General features: G+C 37.2%; 1 protein-coding gene across 5 annotated transcripts in view; it reads left to right on the forward strand.

Annotated features, from left to right (window-relative positions):
* The window catches only part of CTNNA3 (catenin alpha 3), a 1958943-nt gene that overhangs the window by 1863254 nt on the left and 73870 nt on the right, over positions 1-21819 (forward strand). For all 5 annotated transcript variants that reach the window (XM_070364862.1, XM_070364864.1, XM_070364866.1 and 2 more), the window contains one exon: positions 10987-11092. In XM_070364862.1, the coding sequence (XP_070220963.1) occupies positions 10987-11092 (106 nt within the window). The remainder of the gene's footprint in view (positions 1-10986; positions 11093-21819) is intronic.

The raw sequence follows: 21819 nt of genomic DNA on the forward strand, positions 1-21819 counted from the left end.
CAGATTCTTTACCAACTGAGCTATGAGGGAAGTCTTTACTAAATGAGTGGCCTTTTTACCTTCTCTATGCTTCTTCAACTGGACCCTAGGATAACATTAGGCCATGACCAGATTAAAAAGTGAGTTGGTATATTGGTTTTAAGAAGGTCAAATGTTAAATATTAAAAGCTAAATAGTATTATTTCCATAAATTGAAAATGAAACCCATAAAATTTGGTCCAATATTAAAGGAATAGGAGCAGTCCTTATATCACAGTGGTTTAAGGGGAAGCTGGAAAAAGTGCCCAGGCTCTGTAAGAGATCGTGTACATGATTAATGCCGAGGCCACTGCCAACAGGAAAAAGAGGGACTCCCACAGTTGGAGAATGTGATTGTATTTACAGTACATTGGCTTTGATTAATGTGTGCACTCAGAGAAGTAATGTGTAGAAGGCGAGAAAAAGACCTGTTTTCAAATGCTGGTGCTGAGTACAGATTTCCCATTATGTCCTAAGGAAGTATCGATGAATAATGACTTAACAGTCCTAGTGTTTGGTGGTGATGCAGGGGTTGCTGCTGCTGCAGGGGTTACTTTCCCATGCATGAGGACACGTACAAATGGATTTCCGTGTCAGTTTTCACCACCCATGTGAGTCTGGAGAGCCACCGCTGAGAAATTTATCCCTTATTTCAGTTTCTTAACTGATTGCTTCCAAGAGGTTTCTTAAATGATTTCAATCTAATGTCCCAAAATGACCCCTTAACATAAGCAGCAGGTATAGTTTCTGAATATCTTATGAAAATATGTTTCAGAATTTTCAAGACCTGTAGGTCTGAAAGAAACAATGAATATTTATAATAAATCACCTGAAAAATGTTCCCTATCTCCCTCAGACTAGGACTTCTCCGCTTATCTCCCTCCATGGTAGACTTGATGTACTTTCAGGCAATGGATGCGTGTGATTTCATGGACAGCCCCAAGAGGCGAGAGAGTACACTAAAATTACTGTGTCCTGAATGAGGAAAGAACAACACCAGGAACAAAAATAGTCTCTCTGGGTAACTGGTTTTCCCAGGTCTTTGAATTTCTTCAGGCCCCACCTTTTGAAATGAATTGTAAGAAGAGGAATATAGAGCAAGCAAGCAATTAAGAACCAAGAACCTGAAAGTTTCACTGGCATTTGTAAAAAGAAAGAACTTGCAAGCTGGAGAAGCAACTGCCAGATCTCTTTCAATTTGTTGAAGCTGATTTGTCTAAGTCCAGGGAAATCCTCATAGGAGCCAAGTCTGACTACTTGGTCATGAATCTTGAGGATTGCAGCAGCCTGAATAATGGTTCTCTGGGGTGTCCCCCTTCTAATCCTCAGAACCTGCAACTGTTACCTTCAGTGGCAATAGGGACTTTGTCTAGGTAATTACATTAGGGATACTGAGATATGAAAATTATCCTGGATTATCTGGGTCAACTTGATGTAATCACAGAGGTCCTTACTAGAAGAAACAAGAAACCAGAAAGGAGAAGGTCATCAAAACGATGACAGAAATAGCAACTGCAGAAATGTGCTCAGAAGATGGAGGAAGGAGCCACAGCTCAGAAACACAGGTGACCACTAGAAGTTGAAAAAGGCAAAGGAATGGATTCTCCCCTTACAGCCCCCAGAAAGGGCCTGCCCTGCCAACCCCTTGACTTTAGTGAAAGTTCTTTAGGACTTCTGACTTCTGCAACTGTACAATACTATTTGTGTTGTCCTAAATCACTGCTGCTGCTGATTAGTCGCTTCAGTCATGTCCGACTCTGTGTGACCCTATGAACTGCAGCCCAGCAGGCTCCTCTGTCCATGGGATACTCCAGGAAAGAATACTAGAGTGGGTTGCCATGCCCTCCTCCAGGGGATCTTCCCCACCCAGGGGTCGAACCCAGGTCTTCTGCATTGCAGGCAGATTCTTTACCTCTGAGCTGTGAGGAAGCCCACTGAGTTTGTGACAATTCATTCAGCAGCAATAGGAAATGAATACAAAGACTCTGCTTGAAGAAAGATTAAGAGAATATTTGATAAAAGAGTGATGCCAGGTGTGGGTAAAGACGGAGCAGTGAGAATCAGCAGCCATGAAACTACCAACTGTTGTTTCCTCTTTAGGCTGATAACAAGAATGTCCTTGTTATCAGAAAAATGACGGATAGTAGCAAAGTTTCTTAGATGTCTATAGATGTGGAATATTAAATTTATTTAATAAACTAAAAATTGGGCTGAGGTCACTAGAAAAAGCTTCTACTTATATACCACAATTTTCAGCAGTGCTGTGGTTCTCAAATGAACATTAATGGCTTCACTGTAGGTTCTAGAAAACTTCTGATTGTCAATTACGGGCCCCCACCACTAGATTACATCTCTCTCCAAACCAAAACTCAAAAGTCCAATTGAGAAGGGGAAAAAAAAAAAAAAAAACAACAATTGCAACTTTCTTTTTCTCTCAATATATCTGCTTTTAGCCTCAAGTAGAGTGAAAAAATACAGGGGGTGGGGGAAGATAAATGTTAGATTACTGATAAAAAATGAATTGAAAAGAAATTATTTATTTCATAATCCTTGGGGGTGTTCAGATAGATAGATAATGATGCTTTAATAGGACCCCATTCAGAATCACAGCTGAGAATCTCTATCCTTGTATATTTTTTTGCAGCTTATGAAACATTCCATCAATTCAGAACCATCCATTGAATTCCGTGCTTCAAGATGCATGCTAACAGAAAACTTATGATGATGTTTCCGCCTACATGATTTCTTTTTAATTGGCTCTGAATTCCTTGCTTTTAAATTTAGACCAACTGATATTCATATATTAGCTTGGAGAAAATTTAAGGGACTTTGAACTTCTAAACTTTTGTTTCTTGATTAGAAGACAGAATGGATTCTAGGAGCGGAATGAGTATGCAGGGCTGCATAAATTATTATATGCACAATTATGGGAGTATTCATGATATGAATGGCAACTCTTAAATTTGTGCAGTGAACATTCTGCACATTATGCAGCAGTGCTGGATGTGGAAACCTGACTAACTTAACAGTGTTTGCAACATAGTAAGCACATCAAAGTTTGGTTATACATGCTTTCAGTAAAAAAATTACACAGGAAAATAGTAAAATCTTCACAGGAAGAACTGAAGAAGGTTGTCTATCTGTGTTACTAAACACAAAAATAAGAATGTCTTTCCAGGTGACCTCTTCTTTGCCTACAAATAAATAAATTATATCTCTATAGAATTATAATTAAAGAGTTCTAATTCTTTTTCTGCATCCACCTAGGTGTTCAGTGGTTTTTGTCCTTTAAGTGTACTCCATAAAGTCTCCTCTAACTTGTAAGTCTGTCTAGGATTTGAAACAACACTGCTAGGTGGAGAGTAAATTAGAAAACTTTAAGAGCTTAGAATAGATAAAAGATTTATGTCTCAAGTTTTTTTTTTAATTAGTTTTTGCATATGAGGAAGGGTATTCCTACTTCAAACACACACACAGAGTCTGTATACACACAAACAACAACTGCAGTAGCGACAATAATATTAAAATAGTACTGGACTGCAAGGAGGTCCAACCAGTCCATTCTGAAGGAGATCAGCCCTGGGATTTCTTTGGAAGGAATGATGCTAAGGCTGAAACTCCAGTACTTTGGCCACCTCATGCGAAGAGTTGACTCATTGGAAAAGACTCTGATGCTGGGAGGGATTAGGGGCAGGAGGAGAAGGGGATGACAGAGGATGAGATGGCTGGATGGCATCGCTGACTCGATGGACGTGAGTCTGAGTGAACTCCAGGAGTTGGTGATGGACAGGGAAGCCTGGCGTGCTGCGATTCATGGGGTCGCAAAGAGTCGGACACGACTGAGCAACTGAACTGAACTCAACTGAACTGAATAACTTTAGAAGTATTCTCCTCAGGCCAATGCCCAAAAAGATCTCTAAAATAAGTCCTATTTTTGTTTCATTAATAAATACAACATTGAATATGAAATGCTATTATCACCTTGGACTGCAAGGAGATCCAACCAGTCCATTCTAAAGGAGATCAGTCCTGGGTGTTCTTTGGAAGGAATGATGCTAAAGCTGAAACTCTAGTACTTTGGCCACCTCATGCAAAGAGTTGACTCATTGGAAAAGACTCTGATGCTGGGAGGTATTGGGGACAGGAGGAGAAGGGGACGACAGAGGATGAGATGGCTGGATGGCATCACCAACTCAATGGATGTGAGTCTGAGTGAACTCCGGGAGTTGGTGATGGACAGGGAGACCTGGCGTGCTGTGATTCATGGGGTCGCAAAGACTCGGACACGACTGAGTGACTGAACTGAACTGATTATCACCATGCACAAAGTTAAACTTATATAATTTTTATTGTTAATAATATACCATCTACACTGTGACATTTTCAAAACAAAAAATAGATTTGGTCCTCTGCCCAGGCAAAGTATATCTCTTATAATTTCAGCTGTATTGGTGAAGACACTTGGGATTTTCCCAATTTTCTTTTCCCACCTACTTGGTGCCATCCAAAATTCCCTTCACAGGGAGCATGGACTTCTGTTGTAAAAGTGACAAAAGAAGATAGAGGATTTTAGCACCCCTGGGACTGTATATAGAGGAAATGCTGTGAGTTCATAAAACCCTGTTTTCTTTTCTTCCTGTGTCCAAATAGAACGCTTTTTCCAGCTTTACCTGCAGTTATCTATGTGTCTAGATTCTAGAACACAGGTGGTAGTGATATGTTCTACTTTTTATCCTCATCTCTAAAATTTCCCATGAAATCCTCACTTATTTTCCATGTTAGATGTCTGATTGCAATGAATTCTTCTGAGGGTTGTTCAGCCTTAGACCTTAGGTTATCTTTGTAATGAGAAGGAGTCTGAGTTCTTAAATGACTGTGTGGAACATGAACCATCACCCCACAATCCACCTTGACTGTGACATGCTAGAGGAATAACCTTTATTGTGTTAAGCCCTTAAGATACTTTTGTGTTGTTCTGATAGCAGCCAGGCTCTTCTGAATAATGTGGAATGAGAGGAGCAAAAATGAAAAAAATATATATATACATATCCAATGTTCAGACAGTATTTTCCCTCTTTCATGGGGCAACACCTTTTTCAGACTTGAATCTCAAAGATTCCTCGGGATACTAATTACTCAGGATGATTGCTAGCTGATAATTCACTGGCTTATTTTCAAGGACTTTTATAGGGCCCTCAAAACTTGAGAATGACACTTAACAAGGGAAAGTAACATCCAGAGGGAGAGAGTTGACTAATTAAAGTTTCATATTTGAATAGTAGAGGAACAGTATGTCCTTGTTTGAGTCTGGTACCTCTCTTTATCTCATCATTTTCAGCTGCTTCCATGATAATTACTTTTTTCTTTTGTATCTGAAGTCAGAATTACAAGTAAGAGAATTCTGCCAGTACCCTTGTAAAGCTAAATCATTAATCTTGGGACATTTATAGCACCAAAAGATCTGTCATTAAATGTAATTTGACTCTCTATATGGAGTTAAAGGACAACCTTGAACAACAATAACAAGTATACACAGACAAAACTTGCAGGTTTATATTTGTATTGTTTTTCTCTTAGTGAAATAATATTATGGACAAGGCTGTACAGAGTTACATTGTCAGCAAGGAACTCAAGTCAGTGTATACTGTCTGTCAATTGCTGTAATTCTCAAAATAAAAAGGATACATTTTAATAAAATATCCTTTGTAAAGGCATTAGAAAAATAAAAAGTAAAATCGGCTGAGCACCTACTGAGTGCCCCATATTGTGTAAAATATGTAATTTTATGCATCCTGACTGTGTGGCAAGTAACACTATCATTACTCTAACAAAGAGATAATAAGCTCAGACCAACAAAGTATTTACCTAAATCTTCATATCTAATAAGTATTAGGATGAAGACAAAATGTATTTCCCAAGTCTGTATTCATTTCACTCTACTTTATTGCGGCACTAAATTTGAGTGTTAGAGTGAAATAACCATGTCTAAACTAAGTCTAAATAACTATGTCTAAAGCTGAGATTCTCAGGTAAGAAAATGATTTATAATATAGCAATCTATTTGTTATAAATAAAGTCAGCATTCAGTCTCTTGTCTGGTATGGCATTTATAATAATTGAGGTTTGAATTTAGTGATTAAAATCCAGCGAGAAAGAGAGAGGGTACTAAGATTGGAAATAAAAGTTGTAATATCTCAAGAAAGAAATCTCAAGACTAGGCTACTGGTGCTATTTCAACAATTTGACAAAACTCAAAAAGCCTATGTTATGTAGTTCATTTTTATTTCATTGGGACTGGGACACAGATTTGGTTTGTGTTCCTTGAGGTTGCTGTGTAGGAGCAACTCACTGTTGGGGAGCCACCTTGCCACTTGCTCTCTGTTTCAATCTTGGTAACTCGCACCAATGTCTAAGGAGACCTTTTAAAATATTTTAGCGTGATCTTAGTATATTTCATTTGAAATAGTGTAGACTGGTCATTACAAAAGATCCTATGGCCAGAATGCATGAGTTCAGATCCTGTCTCCAATACCTATTAGCTGTGCAACTTGATAAAATATATATTTAATGTCTCCATCCCTCAAATGTCTCATCTGTAAGATAAGGATAAGGATAATTCTAAACTTAGAGAATTATTATAAAAATTAGTCTTTGTATGGGATAGTACTTGTGTGTATGTTCAGTTGCTCAGTCGTGCCCAACTCTGTGACCCTTTGGACTGCAGCCTGCCCGACTCCTCTGTCCATTAGATTTTCCTGGCAAGAATACTGGATTGCCATTTCCTCCTTGCGGGGTTATTCTCAACCCAGGGATCAAACCATCTCCTGCATCTCCAGTGGATTCTTTACTGCTGAGCCACGGGCTTCCCTAGGGATAGTAACTTCGGCTGAGTGCAGTTCAGTCCCTCAGTCGTATCCGACTCTGTGCGACCCCATAGATTGCAGCATGCCAGGCTTCGCTGTCCATCACCAACAGCTGGAGCTTGTTCAAACTCATGTGCATTGAGTCAGTGATGCCATCAAACCATCTCATTCTCTGTTGTTCCCTTCTGCTCCTGCCTTCAATCTTTCCCAGCATCAGAGTCTTTTCCAATGAGTCCAGATGCCATGATCATAGTTTTTTGAATGTTGAGTTTTAAGCCAGCTTTTCCACTCTCCTCTGATAGTACCTAGCACATAAAAAATACTAAGTGTGTATTAACTACTATTATGGATCATAATATATAGTATATCATCATATATCATTGTTTCCATCTCTTGAGTTAACCACAATGTCATGAGTTTTATTTTATATAAAGATAGAGGAAAAAAGAATTAAAGGGGAAGTTGTCAGCCTTCATAGAGGAAATGATACTATGTTAGCAAAAATTTGTTATTGCTATTCACTCTCTAAGCGGTGTCTGACTGTTTGTGACCCCTTGGACTGCAGAATGCCAGGCTCCTCTGACTTCCAGATATTGCTCAAACTCAAGTCTATTGAGTCAGTGATGTCATCCAACCATCTCATCCTCTGTCGCCACCTTCTCCTACTGCTCTCAACCTTTCCCAGCATCAGAATCTTTTCCAATGAGTCAGGTCTTCACATCAGGTGGCCAAAGTATTGGAGCTTCAGAGATTTAGGGGCTACAAAGTGCAAAAGATATAATTAACCATTTTGTTTTATTTTTAATCAGTAGCAGAAAATGCAAGTCATTTCAAAGACATTCTGTCCCTAAAAAAGATAAAATAAGTTCTCAAAATTTCTATGATATGGTTCTGTAATTAAACTAGATTTCTAGTTAATTGAACTGTTACTGATGAGCTATATCATCTTCTTGTTTCTCATACTCATCAAGATAAAGAAAGGGGGAGGGGGATGGATGTCAAAACCTGAGAGAGGACAAGGAGAGGAGTGAGACTCAAGGTTGGGGCCAAATCTAAAATGGCTGAGAGGTTTGTGTTGGACCAATAAATCAAGTTTCAAAATGTATCCCTTTCACTTGCATTAATAAAATTGTCAGTGGCCTCAACATCACTGGATTATTGCAGCCTTTCTCATTATACCTTCTAACATATAATTTAATGATTAACTGGCAAACTGTCTGCTCCAGAGTTTGATCTGCCCTCCTTTTTGAAGAGATAGATTATTATTGTAACCACTATTTATGAAAGATTTCTGGCCTCTGGTTTCCTTAAAATATCTCTGAAGCCTACCCCCTCCTCCTCTGGGTATCTTTCTTTGTACGATCCAAACTCAATGATTTAAGACATAATTTGCTGACAGGAGATCCTGAGAACCCATTATGAAAATGAAGGCAGAAAACAACCTTTGAATGTATTTTCCAATTTAAAAAGCCTTCATTACATAGCACATTTCAGGCTGAGAATGTTAAAAATTTATCATAGTTTCAGTAATTGCCGCTTCCTCTGGAACTTGGCATAATGTGGAATCATTTGTAAAATGTATATTTTGTTTGGCAATCAGTAGAAAGCTTGCCAGGCGATACATTTAATTAGAAGCATGAGGAAGAGAATAATTGTAGTCTGTCATAATATATTATTGTTACTTTTAAGTTCTACATGTGTTTAAGATAGTAGTCTCATAACAAGGTGTGTATTTAAAATTTGAGGTAATTTCCTTTTCATCAGCCTAGGGTTTTATATGGGGAAATATATTATTTTGAGGGGAAGTGTACATTAGCTACATCCCTTAAAATGCTTTGTCCATTGCTTAAGCTAAGTGAGCATTAGCTGCTCTTCTTAGAAACAACCTTTGTCCATTGTTTAAGACCTTGAAAATTGATGCACTACCTTTCGGGAACTTGGCTTTATGTAAGTTTAACTTTCTCTGGAGATGCATAGGCATAATGAAACGCAGTGCCTTTCTTGAACATAACCGTGTACATAACATCTAATCCTGACTGATGTATAAAGTGAATTTGATAAGAGCAACGCAAAAAAATTGTAATAATGAATGGTGATTTTTTAAGAAAAAATTCAAAGCAGCCTGTGTTGGCAGATTCAAAGAAGAGAAATATGATGATAACCATGTACTGAGGCCAGGTTTTCATCATCTTAACCGTGATGTTCCATTTTTACAGGAAAACTTGCTTATAATGAATTTGAGAGGCAGTATGAAAAATGTGCAGTGAAAGGGTCTTTTGGAAATACCAGTTACTATTGATTTGATGTTCAGGTTTTCTGGTGTACAATACTCTGATCATTTTCCTTTGCATGAATCCCTATATCTTGTATTAGTATAGAATGGTCTCTTAAGTGAACAGGGATTTTTCTCTAGCAACACATCTTATTAGGTTTAGCATCAGGGCATCTACTCTCAAGATAGGTCCAAGATGTAAATAAAATATTGGACAAATAGTTTTTACTCTGCTTCTTTTCAACTCCATTGTATTCTGGACTCTCAGAATCTTCCTTTCCTCACCTTGACCAGCTTATTCCTTCTTCCCATCTTCCTCACTCTTCTTGTTCCCAGGAAAGCATCAAAACAATTGCATTAGTGAGTGATTTCTTCAGGGTCCTATTTTCTGCTAGGAACAAGTAGCATAAACCACATAATTGGAAATGCCAATATGTTGGCATTCAGTAGATTATTAGAAATTGGAAATAAGAGGAATAGTTTTAGGTGGATGGAACAGTGATGTTCATTCAGGTCGGTGATTCATTTATTTTTGAGGGATGAAAAGACAGAAAAATATCTTCCTATTCCATTCCAACTATTTAAGACGTGCACTTCTTCTTAACTATGTTGCACATCCCTAAATAAGCCCAACTTTTATTGCATGGCATTAGAAAACAAAACTATCTTAAAATAACAACGATAAAAATAAAAGCTTATTAAAATGCTTACTTCATTTAAAGCTATTTTTTGAGCACTTTGTAGAAATTAGCTCATGTGGTCCCTAGAATTACTCCATGTGGTGGGTGCTCCTATTATGTATCACCAAGGAAACTAAGATATGAAGTGGATATTTATCTTGCTTGACTCACAAATAGTAAGCAGCCTGTTGTGGGGAAACAGTCCAAGGTAATGTGACTCCACTTTGCTGACAAAGGTCCGTATAGTCAAAGCTATGGTCTTTCCAGTAATCATATACAGATGTAAGAATTGGACCAATTGAAGGCCAAGCACCAAAGAAGTGATGCTTTCGAATTGTGATGCTGGAGAAGACTCTTGAGAGTCCCTTGAACAGCAAGGAGATCAAACCAGTCAGTTGTAAATCAACCCTGAATATTCATTGGAAGAACTGATGCTGAACTTCCAATACTTTGGCCACCTGATGCAAAGAGCTGATTCACTGGAAAAGACTCTGATGCTGAGAAAGATTGAAGGCAAAAGAAGAGTGTGTCAGAGAAAGATGTTTAGATAGTATCAGTGACTCAATAAACATGAATTTGAGCAAACTCTGGGAGACAGTGAAGCACAGGTAAGCCTGGTGTGCTGTAGTCCATGGGGTCACGAAGAGTTGAACACAATTTAATGACTGAACAACAACAGTAACTATGATTTTACTTTGAACTAATTGTGGAGGAGAGTAAATTTGATAAAGAGCACTTAACCTAAAGACCATAAAAAAAGGACTAAAAAGAGGAGGATTAAAAACATACCTGCTAATCAAAATGTACTGTTAAACATATAAATTGTTCAAAATCTCATGTTTCCAACTAGAATGAGGAAAATATCTTTACCTTATGAGATTTGCATCCACCAAAAGTATCTTTAGGCTGAGGTTTGTTGTAAGAAGGTCATGGGACTGAAGATCAAATAGAGTCCATCTTCTTGGAAGAATATCCTGAGTCTTAACACAATAGGTTTTCAATTAAAAAAAAAAATCATACTGGAATCTAATCATGGGCTGTTTAAAAGTGAAATATGGAAAGCCAATGGGTTATACTTTGAGGTGCAAATCTGGGTGTGTATTTGCGTCTTAGCATGAACCACAGCAACAAACATGCATTCTTTTACTTTAAGGGGCAAAGGACCACTGAAGCATACAACTGATGTGATCTATGCAGCTAAAATGATATCAGAATCAGGATCAAGGATGGATGCCCTTGCTCGGCAGATTGCCAACCAGGTGAGTTCTCTATAAATGAATGTAATGGAAGTCCATGCTAATTGCTTTCTGTCATTTGATATTGATTAGAACAAAGTTGAATTTTTACTCTGTTAGACTATTTTTTCCTAAACTATTACTGAATTTTTTTTTGTTTAATTAATACACAACTAATGGAAAATTTATTGAGATGATTATTTATTGAGGCTCTATTATTATTATTACTATTATCATTATCATCATTATTATTATTTATGGCCTGATTAGTCAAACATTTTTTGAGCTTTAAACATATTCAAATTATTCTAAATTATCAACTTCTGAGTTTCAAATATACTCAAATTATTTTAGTTGGCTGTAATACCCAATGTTAGTATTTTTTCCTTAATACCTTAGATTTCTTATTTTTGCTCTTTAAAAATCAGTACTTTCAAAATTATCTTAGGTTTTCTGTGTTAGCAATATGCTCTGATATTCTCCATAAAACTACAAGACAAATTGTAGTTAGTAAAATAATGAAGTGAATATATAAAATGTAGGAAGTGTATAATCCTTACAGGTGCTCCCAATGCTTTGTTTTCTTTAGCTTTCTCATGCCTCTCTTCCAGTTTTCTAAGATGCAGCTACATCATTAGAGTTACCTTTTGCTTAGGTACCTTTTGCTTAACTTTAATTGTAAATCTGTCAGTTTCTTTAGTTAATGTATTCAGATATTCAGTTAATATTTCAGACAGAGATATAATATTCCTTGGTAGGTTTTATATTATTCAACCCCATAATACATGTTTGGGGGCTTCCCTGGTAATTCAGCTGGTAAAGAATCCTCCTGCAATGCAAGAGACCCTGGTTCAATCCCTGGGTCAGGAAGATCCCCTGGAGAAGGGTAGGCTACCCACTCCAATGTTTTGGGCTTCCCTGGTGGCTCAGATGGTAAAGAATGCAGCTGCAATGTGGAAGAGCTGGGTTTGATCTCTGGGTTGGGATGATCTCCTGGAGGAGGGCATGGCAACCCACTCCAGTATTCTTGCTTGGAGAATTCCCATGGACAGAGAAGCCTGGTGGGCTACAGTTCATAGGGTCAAAAAGAGTCAGACATAACTGAGTGACTAAGCACAGCACAATACATATTTATGCCCCTTTGATGAAAAAAGCACTTTTCTTTTTCAATCTGAAACTATTTCGTATTTTTCTTGCATATATACTGTAAGAGAAACTTTATCGGGCTGCTTCTTATTATTTAATCTTTTTATCCTCCTTTTCTTGGAACTTGAATGTTCTCTTCTTAGATATTATATCTGGGGATATAAAGGAGGAAAAATAAAGAAAAATAATAACAGACAAATATTTTAAAGCATTCGTGAAGAGATATATTCATATATGTAGTATATATGTTTTTCAGTATCTTGCTACTTTAAGCATTGCGAGCATTTTATTAACCCTTTTAATATTCAGCCTTTACAGTTAAAAACAAACTCTATTGTAACATAATTCAAGATCCATTATGAATAAATGACTGAAGCCCAGATCTGCCCATGGTTTCTATATTTTAGAATCATTGCATTCACTTTTATGAGATAAAGTATTAATAGTAGCAGAATAAATGAAGCCATAATATATTAAACAGATTTATTTGTTCTCATAACTTTTTAAAACCAGTGTGCTTCTGTTTATTTTAGAATGCACAATTTTCAAAGTTCAAATAATTGTGTCGCTTTGAAGTTGTTCCTTTTTTCTTAAGCAGTCTTTTTAATTGGATTAGGTCACCTTGTAGATATTACTGTATTAAATTATGTAGCTGTATAAAATTATAACTGTATTAAATTATGCTATTGTTTTTTAGCATTATTCAAATTACATGGAAGAAAGCAAAAGTATTTTCTCACTTCCATATAACTTTGACATTTTAAAAGAAGCTTAAAGAAGGAGTCACTGACTAATGAAGAATTATAGATGACTCTCTCTCTGGTCTTTTCCATTTCATATAATAAAGTAGTTTCATATGATATAATTTTGTTCAAAATAAATAAGGTTGTGAAGAAACAGAATTGAAAGAAAGGAAACTGACTCATTATAGTGATTATCTGGGAAGGTTATGGTTATGCTTCAGATATTGTATGATAGAATAACAAAAATTTAGACAAAAATAATTATTGAAATTGTTTTTGGAATAAAAGTTAATAATATAAATCAGCAAGGTAATTTTTACATTGTCAATGGTATTATGAAAAAAATCTTCCAGAACATGGTGTGTGTGCTTAGTTGCTTAGTCGTGCCTGACTCTTTGTGACTCCGTGGACTACAGCACACCAGGCTCCTCTGTCCATGGAATTCCCCAGGCAAGCGTACTGAAGTAGGTTGCCAGTCCCTTCTCCAGGGGATCTCCCCGGCCCAGGAACTGAACCTTGGTCTCCTGCATTGCACGCAGATTCTTTACCAATTGAGCCACCAGGAAAGCCAGAACATTGCTTTTAATTTTGAACAATCTAATAGCTCAAAAAATTTTAACAATTTTATGATACTTTACAGTCTGCATTTTGCTAGAGTGTCAGAAGGTCAAACATTCATTAATTTCTAATTCCATCCAACATGGACTGGTTGGGCCAATTTCATTTCATTCTATTAAGTTTCAAAGTTCATATGTAGAATAGAATAAAATCAGATTGATGGAGGCTTATATTCAGCCTTTCTGGATTTTTTTTTTTAAACCTTTCTTCCCTGCGTTATTCCCTTAAACATAAATGTATTGTGTTTATTGTTGTTGTTCAATCACTAAGTCATCTCAGGCTCTACAGTCGCATGGACTGTAGCATGCCAAGCTTCCTTGTCCTTCACTATCTCCCAGATATTGCTCAAACTCATGTCCATTGAGTCAGTGATGCCATCCAATCATTTCATCTTCTGTCGCCCCCTTCTCCTGCACTCAATCTTTTCTAGCATCAGAGACTTTTAAAAAGAAGTCTGATATGGAGTCTAGTACCTTCACAATAGTGTGAGAACTTCCCTGGTATTATTGTTCTCTAATTTGTCATTCGCCCACCCCACAATACCCCCATACTAGTTCTTGTGTATTACCATATGCAACTTACTACTTTGGCATTGCCATTAGGTAACTACAAAAATGTTATTGATATTTCTCCCAGCAATCTTAATTCCAGCTTGTGCTTCTTCCAGCCCAGCATTTCTCATGATGTACTCTGCATATAAGTTAAATAAGCAGGGTGACAATATACAGCCTTGACGTACTCCTTTTCCTATTTGGAACCAGTCTGTTGTTCCATGTCCAGTTCTAACTGTTGTTTCCTGACCTGCATACAGGTTTCTCAAGAGGCAGGTCAGGTGGTCTGGTATTCCCATTTCTTTCAGAATTTTCCATAGTTTATTGTGATCCACACAGTCAAAGGCTTTGGCATAGTCAATAAAGCAGAAATAGCAGAATATCGATAACCTCAGATATGCAGATGACACCACCCTTATGGCAGAAAGTGAAGAGGAACTCAAAAGCCTCTTGATGAAAGTGAAAGAGGAGAGTGAAAAAGTTGGCTTAAAGCTCAACATTCAGAAAACAAAAATCATGGCATCTGGTCGCATCACTTCATGGGAAATAGATGGGGAAACAGTGGAAACAGTGTCAGACTTTATTTTTGGGGGCTCCAAAATCACTGCAGATGGTAACTGCAGCCATGAAATTAAAAGACGCTTACTCCTTGGAAGGAAAGTTATGACCAACCTAGATAGCATATTCAAAAGCAGAGACATTACTTTGCCAACAAAGGTCCATCTAGTCAAGGCTATGGTTTTTCCAGTGGTCACATATGGATGTGAGAGTTGGACTGTGAAAAAAGCTGAGCACCGAAGAATTGATGCTTTTGAACTGTGGTGTTGGAGAATACTCTTGAGAGTCCTTTGGACTACAAGGAGATCCAACCAGTCCATTATAAAGATCAGCCCTGGGTGTTCTTTGCAATGAATGATGCTAAAGCTGAAACTCCAATACTTTGGCCACCTCATGAGAAGAGTTGACTCATTGGAAAAGACTCTGACGCTGGGAGGGATTGGGGGCAGGAGGAAAAGAGGACCACAGAGGATGAGATGGCTGGATGGCATCACCGACTCGATGGATATGAGTTTGCATGAACTCTGGGAGTTGGTGACGGACACGGAGGCCTGGCGTGCTGCAGTTCATGGGGTCGCATAGAGTTGGACACAACTGAGCAACTGAATTGCACTGAACTGAACTAGGAAGAGATGAATGAAAATCTGTTTTAGCATATAGAAGCTTCATATAGACTTACTTGTCCCAATCACCCAACTTTTCTTGGGATTTATCAGTTCAGTTCAGTCGCTTAGTCATGTCCAACTCTTTGTGACCCCATGGACGGCAGCACGCCAGGCCTCCCTAATTGTGTTGAGATGCTATGGTAGATTGCATATGCCATCTAAGACCATGTTGTTTAAGTCTTACAGAACTCTGGTACAAATCCTATCTCCATTAGCCAGATTATTCCTGAGGGTCAGAATGATGTTACTTATCACAATTATTAAACGTTTTCCTCATGAATAAAGAGGATGACAAATTGAAGAAGTAGTCTTCTTAGAAATCTAGGATTCCAAACTATTGGTGCATACCTTTTTCTATTCTTTGACTCTTCACTCTAATTCATCATTTAGCATAAATTCTAAATTAGATGAACTGGGTAATGCCTCACAAGGTAGGAATAATACATTGAAAGATCTCAGTTAGAAAAGCAACCTATCACAAACAGAAAAGTGATGAATAGGAAACACAATAAAAATGAACATCTGCTAAAGTGTTTTGCACAGGAGGAGGATAAAATTGGACTTTGTAACTCCTGAATATTGTGCCTGAAACCTAATACTCCTTCAATGTAAATTTTCCAATGCAAAAGTATCCAGATTATTGACTGGGTACTCCCACCTAATCGTAACTAGACACAATTAAAATGAATTTTCATTGTTAAATATGTGGAAAACCAATGCTAATTTAAGAAAGTGACATTGAAAAAAACAAAATGAAGAATTTCAAGGCAAATTATACCTGATACACTCACCTATGAACAAAACAATCTGCAAGTATAATTTATGTTAATATTTTGACAAATATTGTTGGTGATTAGCCTTATTTGAATTGTTTCCTACTGATATTCTGAGAGTTAAAATATGTAATAAAACTACACTAAAAAGAAGCTTCTGAAACATTCATTATGTCATTCTTTTTTTTTTTTAATGAAATTTATTTCAAATATTTACTTTATCACACAATACCACAAAAGATAGGACATTAGATTAAAATAAAAGGATATATCCCTGGATTAGAAAAAGATAAAATGATTAATTTTATTACTATTAATGATTTTGAGCAATAAAAATACATTGTTCCAGGTGCACTGGAAGACACAAAACAAAAAGTTAAATTATATCTGTGATATGTTTATAGTCTAGTCGGCAGTAAAAGCAAAATGGACAAAATCTTCAGATGGCAGTTCAGAGTTCTATTGGATGCTATGGGCTACAGGTACTACTGCTCAAGAGTGGAAATTAGAGTGAGTGGAGTAACAGAGGCCAAACTTTGAACATGTCTGCACTTTGGATAGGCAATGAAAGCATGAGACTGCTATGGCAGAATTTAAACTATTGTCTGTAATTTCAAAAAGCATTTTAAATATGTCTTAAATAAAGTTTATACTCTATTATGGGCAAAAAAAAAAAAAAAAGCTAAACTTATGGCATTAAGGTCTTTATTCATTTTGCTAATTCATCCTTAAAATTCAAACTGAAAGGTAATAAATATTCTTCAATTTTCCTCTTGCTACTAAATGATATATCCTGCGTTGGTACAAAACATCTTAACTAGAAGAGAGAAAGCCAGTTTAATGTGACAAAACCTCTTAAACTGACATGTCATCTGCTTGTCTGTAGCGAGTGTCCTCGTAGTTATAAAACTTAATTTAAACAAAAAATCCATGCATTGAAACACAAACCAGATGTCCTAGTTAACATCTCCTAACTTAATAAACTGGGAAATAGTAACCAAAGTGTATGATGACATTCTACCACTCAGTTTGCCTGAAAATCTCTAGCAGTATTCCAAGTATTTTTATGAAAAAAAAAATTTTTTTTAACTAAAGGATAAGAATATTCTACACATCTAAGTCCCAAACTTTTGCAATTAGTTTTATGTAAATATATAAAATCTGGGGAAAACATAATTTGATTTTAATAATGGAGGTTGGGCAAATAGTAAAACAACAGGTTCTTAAAGTAGAGATGATACATTCTTCTGATTCTGCTTCTAGGCTGCTAAAACTGACTCAGAAAGACTTTGCAAATGTCAATAGAAAAGAAGACTTTTAACAAATTTTTTAGTATGGAATTTTAAAAAATACTTTAGTTATAAAATTGACTACCATCTTTAGGTATAACCAAGATTCTTATCAATTCTGGGAATGAAGGGTAAATCAGAGTCAAGTAGCTTTTAATTTCAAAAGTTCAAATTTTCTACTCATTTGCGTCATTATTTCCTTAACAGAATTACTCTGCTAGCATGGTATGAAAGTCTCTCAAGAGAGACTGTAGATTTTTCTTAAGCTTGGGTGATTGCAACATTGTTTATCAGTTAAGAATCTAACTATTAATTTTCAAGTTTGGTTTTATCAGAAGTTATATGAGTGAGTGAATGAGAGTCACTCAGTCGTGTCCAACTTTTTGCAACACCATGGACTGTAGCCTGGCCAGGGTCCTATGTCCATGGAATTCTCCAGTCAAGAATATTGGAATAGGTTGTCATCTCCTTCTCCTGGGCAGAAGTTATATAGTGTTTGTCTTTAAGGAACAAATTCACAATAATCCTATTTATAATATACAGGTAAAAGTGTCAGTTTTAGAAACCAATTTACAAACCAGAGTGGCAATTTACTATTCACTGTATAAGATAAAACTGGCAGGAAGACAAATATTGTTTGGAGACATTACAAGTAGGGAGTGAGGCCAGATCATGTGAGTTTGTATACCAACTTCATCACTTATTAATTGGGCAAGTAACTTAGCTTCTCTATGACTCACTTAACTCCTTTGGTAAGTGGAGATAATGAAGTTGTGTGAGAGCTAATATAGATAAAGAACCTGGAATAATATGTGACAAATAAAACACTGTATGTGTCAAAGGTTATTATTGAATCCATCCATAAGAACAAAGAATAGATAAGAGCCTTTATTACTCAGGATAGACAAAACAATGTTTTGAATGAATTTCATATAGAAGAGATCATTGTGTAGTGAATGAAACAGAAAACTCAATTCAGTTTTTTACACAAATCATATACTCTGTCTTGCAAATGACAATATGACAATAATTAGATCTAAGTGAAATGGCACTGGGAATACTATGTTATAGGTGTAAAGGACTTAGCACAGCACCTGTGCCATTCACACAAATGAAACACCTAATAAAGATCAACTTCCTGTCATGGTAAAAAAAAATAAATAGTCTTGCCTTTCATTGTTATAAGTAATTCTAGATAGTTAATCTTTGAATATAATAAAAATCTAAGTAATCTTTACTTCAAAATAGACATAGTGTTACCACAAAACTTCTTTTTCCTTGGAACCATGTAAACCACAGTAATCTGTGATTTGAAGAAAAAAAAAAAAATCACTCCAAATTCTCTTAAGTTCTGTGACTGAAAATAAAATAGATTTGAAAGCAAGTAGATATGGATTCAAATACTGGTTCTATCATAAACTCCTCCATCCTGGGAAAATTATGTTTTCTAAAATTATTATGATTTTCTCATTTCTCATCTGGAAATTGGGGAAAGTGAAAGGAAAGTGTTAGTCGCTCAGTCCTGTCCGACTCTTTTCAACCCCATGGACTGTAGTCCAGCAGGCTCCTCTGTCCATGGAACTCTCCAGACATGAATACTGGAGTGGGTAGCCATTCCCTTCTCCAGGGGATCTTCCACACCCAGGGACTGAACTCGGGTCTGCTGTATTATAGGCAGATCCATGACCGTCTGAGTCACCAGGGAGGAAATCCCTTCCTTTTCTTCCTCCCCTATTACGTTTCTCTCCCTCTCTCTGCCCTTCTCCTTTACATTTGTCTCCTCTTTCTTTTTACTTAGTTTCAATTTAATCCTCCTGATGAGAATTGTGGGATTATCCGTTCAGTTCAGTTCAGTCATTCGATCATGTCCGACTCTTTGCGACTCCACGGAATGCAGCACACCAGGCCTCCCTGCCCATCACCAACTCCCAGAGTTTACTCAAACTCATGTCCATTGAGTCGGTGAAGTGAAGAGAAGTGAAGTCATTCAGTCGTATCCAACTCTTTGCAACCCCATGGGCTGTAGCCTACCAGGCTCCTCGGTCCATGGGATTTTCCAGGCAAGGGTGCTGGAGTGGGTTGCCATTTCCTTCTCCAGGGGATTTCCTGACCTGGCTCTCCCGCATTGTAGGCAGACGCTTTACCATCTGAGCTATAGGTACTATGATTATTGAGTTGGTGATGCTATCCAAATATCTCATCCTCTATCATCCCCTTCTCCTCCCACCTTCAATCTTTCCCAGCATCAGGGTCTTTTCAAATGAGTCAGTACTTCTCATCAAGTGACCAGAGTTTTAAAGTTTCAGTTTCATCCTTCCAATGAATATTCAGGACTGATTTCCTTTAGTATTAACTGGTTTGATCTCCTTGCAGTCCAAGGGACTCGCAAGAGTCTTCTCCAATATCACAGTTCAAGAACATCAATTCTTTGGTGCTCAGCTTTCTTTATAGTTCAACTCTCAAATCCATACATGATACTGGAAAAACCATAACTTTGACTAGATGGACTTTGGTTGGCAAAGTAATGTCTCTGCTTTTTAATAAAATGTCTAGGTTAGTCATTGCTTTTCTCCCAAGGAGCAAGAGTCTTTTAATTTCATGGCTGCAGTTACCATCCCCAATGATTTTGGAACAACCTCCAAAAGAGTCTGTCACTATTTCCACTGTTTCCCCATCTATCAGCCATGAAGTAATGGGACCAGATGCCATGATCTTAATTTTCTAAATGTTGAGTTTTAAGCCAACTTTTTCACTCTCCTCTTTTACTTTCATCAAGGGGCTCTCTAGTTCTTCTTCACTTTCTGCCATAAGGGTGGTGTCATCTGGATACGTGAGGTTATTGATATTTCTCCCAGAAGTCTTCATTCCAGCTTGTGCTTCCTCCAGCCCAGTGTTTCTCAAGAAATACTCTGCATACAAGTTAAATAAACAGGGTGACAATATGTCACCTGTCATGAGAGCCTTGACAAAGGAACCTTGACAAACTCCTTTCACTATTTGGAACCAGTCTGTTGTTGCATGTCCAGTTCTAACTGCTGCTTCTTGACCTGCATGCAGATTTCTCAGGACACAGGTCAGGTTGTCTGGTATTCCCATCTCTTTCAGAATTTTCCACAGTTTATTGTGATCCAAACAGTCAGGGGCTTTGGCATAGTCAATAAAGCAGACATAGATGTTTTTCCGAAACTCTCTCACTTTTTGGATGATCCAACAGATGTTGGCAATTTGATCTCTGGTTCCTCTGCCTTTTCTAAAACCAGCTTGAACATCAGGAAATTCATGTTTCATTTACTGTTGAAGTCTGGCTTGGAGAATTTTGAGCATTTCTTTGCTAGCGTGTGAGATGAGTGCAATTGTGCAGTAGTTTGAGTATTCTTTGGCATTTCTTTTCTTTGGGATTGGAATGAAAACTGACCTTTTCCAGTCCTGTGGCCACTGCTGAGTTTTCCAAATTTGTTGGCATATTGAGTGCAACACATTCACAGCATCATTTTTGGGGTTTGAAACAGCTCAGCCTGAATTCTATCACTTCCACTAGCTCTGTTCGTAGTGATGCTTCCTAAGGCCCACTTGACTTTGCATTCCAGGATGTCTGGCTCTAGGTGACTAATAACAGTATCGTGATTATCTGTGTTGTGAAGATCTTTTTTGTATAGTTCTTCTGTGTATTCTTGCCACCTCTTCTTAGTATTTTCTGCTTCTGTTAGGTCCATACCGTTTCTGTCCTTTATTGTGCCCATCTTTGCATGAAAAGTTCCCTTAGTATCTCTAATGTCCTTGAAGAGATCTCTAGTCTTTCCCATTCTATTGTTTTCCTCTATTTCTTTGTATTGGTCACTGAGGAAGGCTTTCATATCTCTCCTTGCTATTCTTTGGAACTTTGCATTCAAATGGGTATATCTTTCCTTTTCTCCTTTACCTTTCACTTCTCTTCTTTTCTCGCTATTTTTAAGGCCTATTTAGACAAGCATTTTGCCTTTTTGCATTTTTTGTATTACTTAGCTAACAAAGGTTCATCTAGCCAAGGCTAGAGAGTTGGACTATAAAGAATGTTGAATACCGAAGAATTGATGCTTTTGAACTGTGGTTTGGAGAAGACTCTTAGGTCCCTTGGACCACAAGGAGATCCAACCAGTCCATCCTAAAGGAAATCAGTCCTGGATATTCATTGGAAGGACTGATGTTGAAGCTGATATTCCAATACTTTGGCCACCTAATGTGAAGTACTGACTCGTTTGAAAAGACGCTGATGCTGGGAAAGATTGAAGGTAGGAGGAGGAGGGGACAACAGAGGATGAGATGGTTGGATGGTATCACCAACAATGGACATGAGTTTGAGTAAATTCTATTAGTGATGGACAGGGAGGCCTGGCTTGCTGCTGTCCATGGAATCACAAAGATCTGGACA

The sequence above is a fragment of the Bos mutus genome, chromosome 28, assembly GCF_027580195.1.
Source record: "Bos mutus isolate GX-2022 chromosome 28, NWIPB_WYAK_1.1, whole genome shotgun sequence".
NCBI classification, from domain to species: domain Eukaryota; kingdom Metazoa; phylum Chordata; class Mammalia; order Artiodactyla; family Bovidae; genus Bos; species Bos mutus.